We start from the raw sequence: 1,743 nt of genomic DNA, 5'->3' as shown, positions 1-1,743 counted from the left end.
TGAATTCCTACTACCAAGATTTAATCACTATTAAAATTTTAGAGTATATCATTTATTCTCCTCAATTTCTGTTTTTCAGTGAAACTTAAAATGTAAATTTTATACACTACATATTTTAGTTAAACATAGATGTTAAGACATGAATTTTTTAATGTTTAATTTCTGTTTATAAACTATGTCATTTATTCCTTTAACTTTAGTTTTTCATCATTCACTGTGCACACTCTCTATTCTTTCCTAGTTTCTGGCAGACATGGAAAATAACGCACTTTTTCGAGATGATATAGAATGTCAAAAACTCATTATGGAAGCAATGAAATACCATTTATTACCAGAGAGACGGCCCATGTTACAGAGTCCTCGGACAAAACCCAGGAAGTCAACTGTTGGTACATTATTTGCAGTTGGAGGAATGGATTCAACAAAAGGTATTGAAAGTTTTATTTACGGGAAGAGAAAAAAATTAATTTTTATAATTAATATGTATAGTTACTGGGCTCTGTGGAAAAATAGCTGGTTCCAGGACTGGGGCAGAAAAAGTATAAGATAAGCCTGGAGCATCTTATAGTGGTAGAAAGTAAGGAAGTGCTCAAAGAATGATGGAGACAGTCCAGAAGGAAACAGGAAGTAGAGCTTGTAAGAGCTACCACTGTCCAAATCAGGGATAATATGAGTATCAAAATAATAATGGTAAATGATTATAACCTATTGAATCAATAAATTTCTGTGAGTCCACACTGATACAACTAAAAGGGAAAGCTCTTATTTACAGTAAAATGTTAACTAATAAGTGTACGAGGAAAAATGGCATTAGATAAATCATCATTTGACAGCCATCATAATAACCATTGATTCAGGCAAAAATTACTAATGGATACTGACACTATTGGATGAAAGTTTGAAGAGAACAGGATACTTAGTCTCAAAGTATCTCCTCAAGACGTTAGTTACAAAGGGTAAAATAGTATCTTTACAGTGGAGAAACCTGGCACACAGCACCTTAACCAAATGGGCAAAGTTAACATTGCCAGCAATGAAACATCAGCATGTACCTCTGACATGATGCACTGAGAAGAAATCAGCAGCACATATGTGGTCTCACTGCCAAAAGTACATAAACTAAATTTAATCATGAGGAACAACCAAATCCAGGTTGGGGGTATTGTACAGAATAACTTGCCTGTCTGTAATCTTCAAAAATGACAAGTCATGAAACACAGAACAATTCAGGAATTCATGAAACAAACTCTGTATGAACTGTTATATGGAAAATGAATTTTCTCTGTTAACATTCACCCAAGTCACAATAAAAAAAATTAAAATAGGAATTGTTCTAGATAAAAGGAGAATACAGAGACATGCTAGCTGATTACAATGTTATGATCTTGAATTTTCTTTTGCTATAAAAACATCTGAAAATCCAAATAAATTCAGTAGGTGCCTCTATGAAGTGGGGAGTGTACCCAAGAACATGTATAGGGTTGGTAGACAATGATCCTGTAAGTTTATGTGTGTGATCTGAATTCCCAGGTGTATAGTAGAGCTGACAAGGGGCAAGGTTGTAGTCACTGCTTGGTCACAGCCAGCTACCAAGAGAGACCGAGTAGTTGAACTTGTGGGCTTGGGACCATAGTCGCAGGGGACATCAAGTTCAATTGGCATAACATAGTACATAAAACATTGTTCCCACCTCCTACTTTGGCGAGTAGTGACTGGAGTCTTGTTGTTGTTGTTGTTAAGTGC

At 35.2% G+C, this 1,743-nt stretch overlaps 1 protein-coding gene across 1 annotated transcript in view; it reads left to right on the top strand.

The window, feature by feature from the left end:
* The window catches only part of KLHL5 (kelch like family member 5), an 85,149-nt gene that overhangs the window by 53,210 nt on the left and 30,196 nt on the right, over window positions 1–1,743 (top strand). Inside the window, exon 6 of the mRNA XM_007953524.2 lies at window positions 242–428. Within this exon, the coding sequence (XP_007951715.1) occupies window positions 242–428 (187 nt within the window). The remainder of the gene's footprint in view (window positions 1–241; window positions 429–1,743) is intronic.

The sequence above is a fragment of the Orycteropus afer genome, unplaced genomic scaffold (genome assembly GCF_000298275.1).
Source record: "Orycteropus afer afer isolate SDZICR_OR568_19922 unplaced genomic scaffold, OryAfe1.0 scaffold00399, whole genome shotgun sequence".
Lineage (NCBI taxonomy): Eukaryota > Metazoa > Chordata > Mammalia > Tubulidentata > Orycteropodidae > Orycteropus > Orycteropus afer.
Note: the sequence above shows the minus strand (reverse complement) of the source record. Positions and strands in the feature narration are given on the sequence as shown.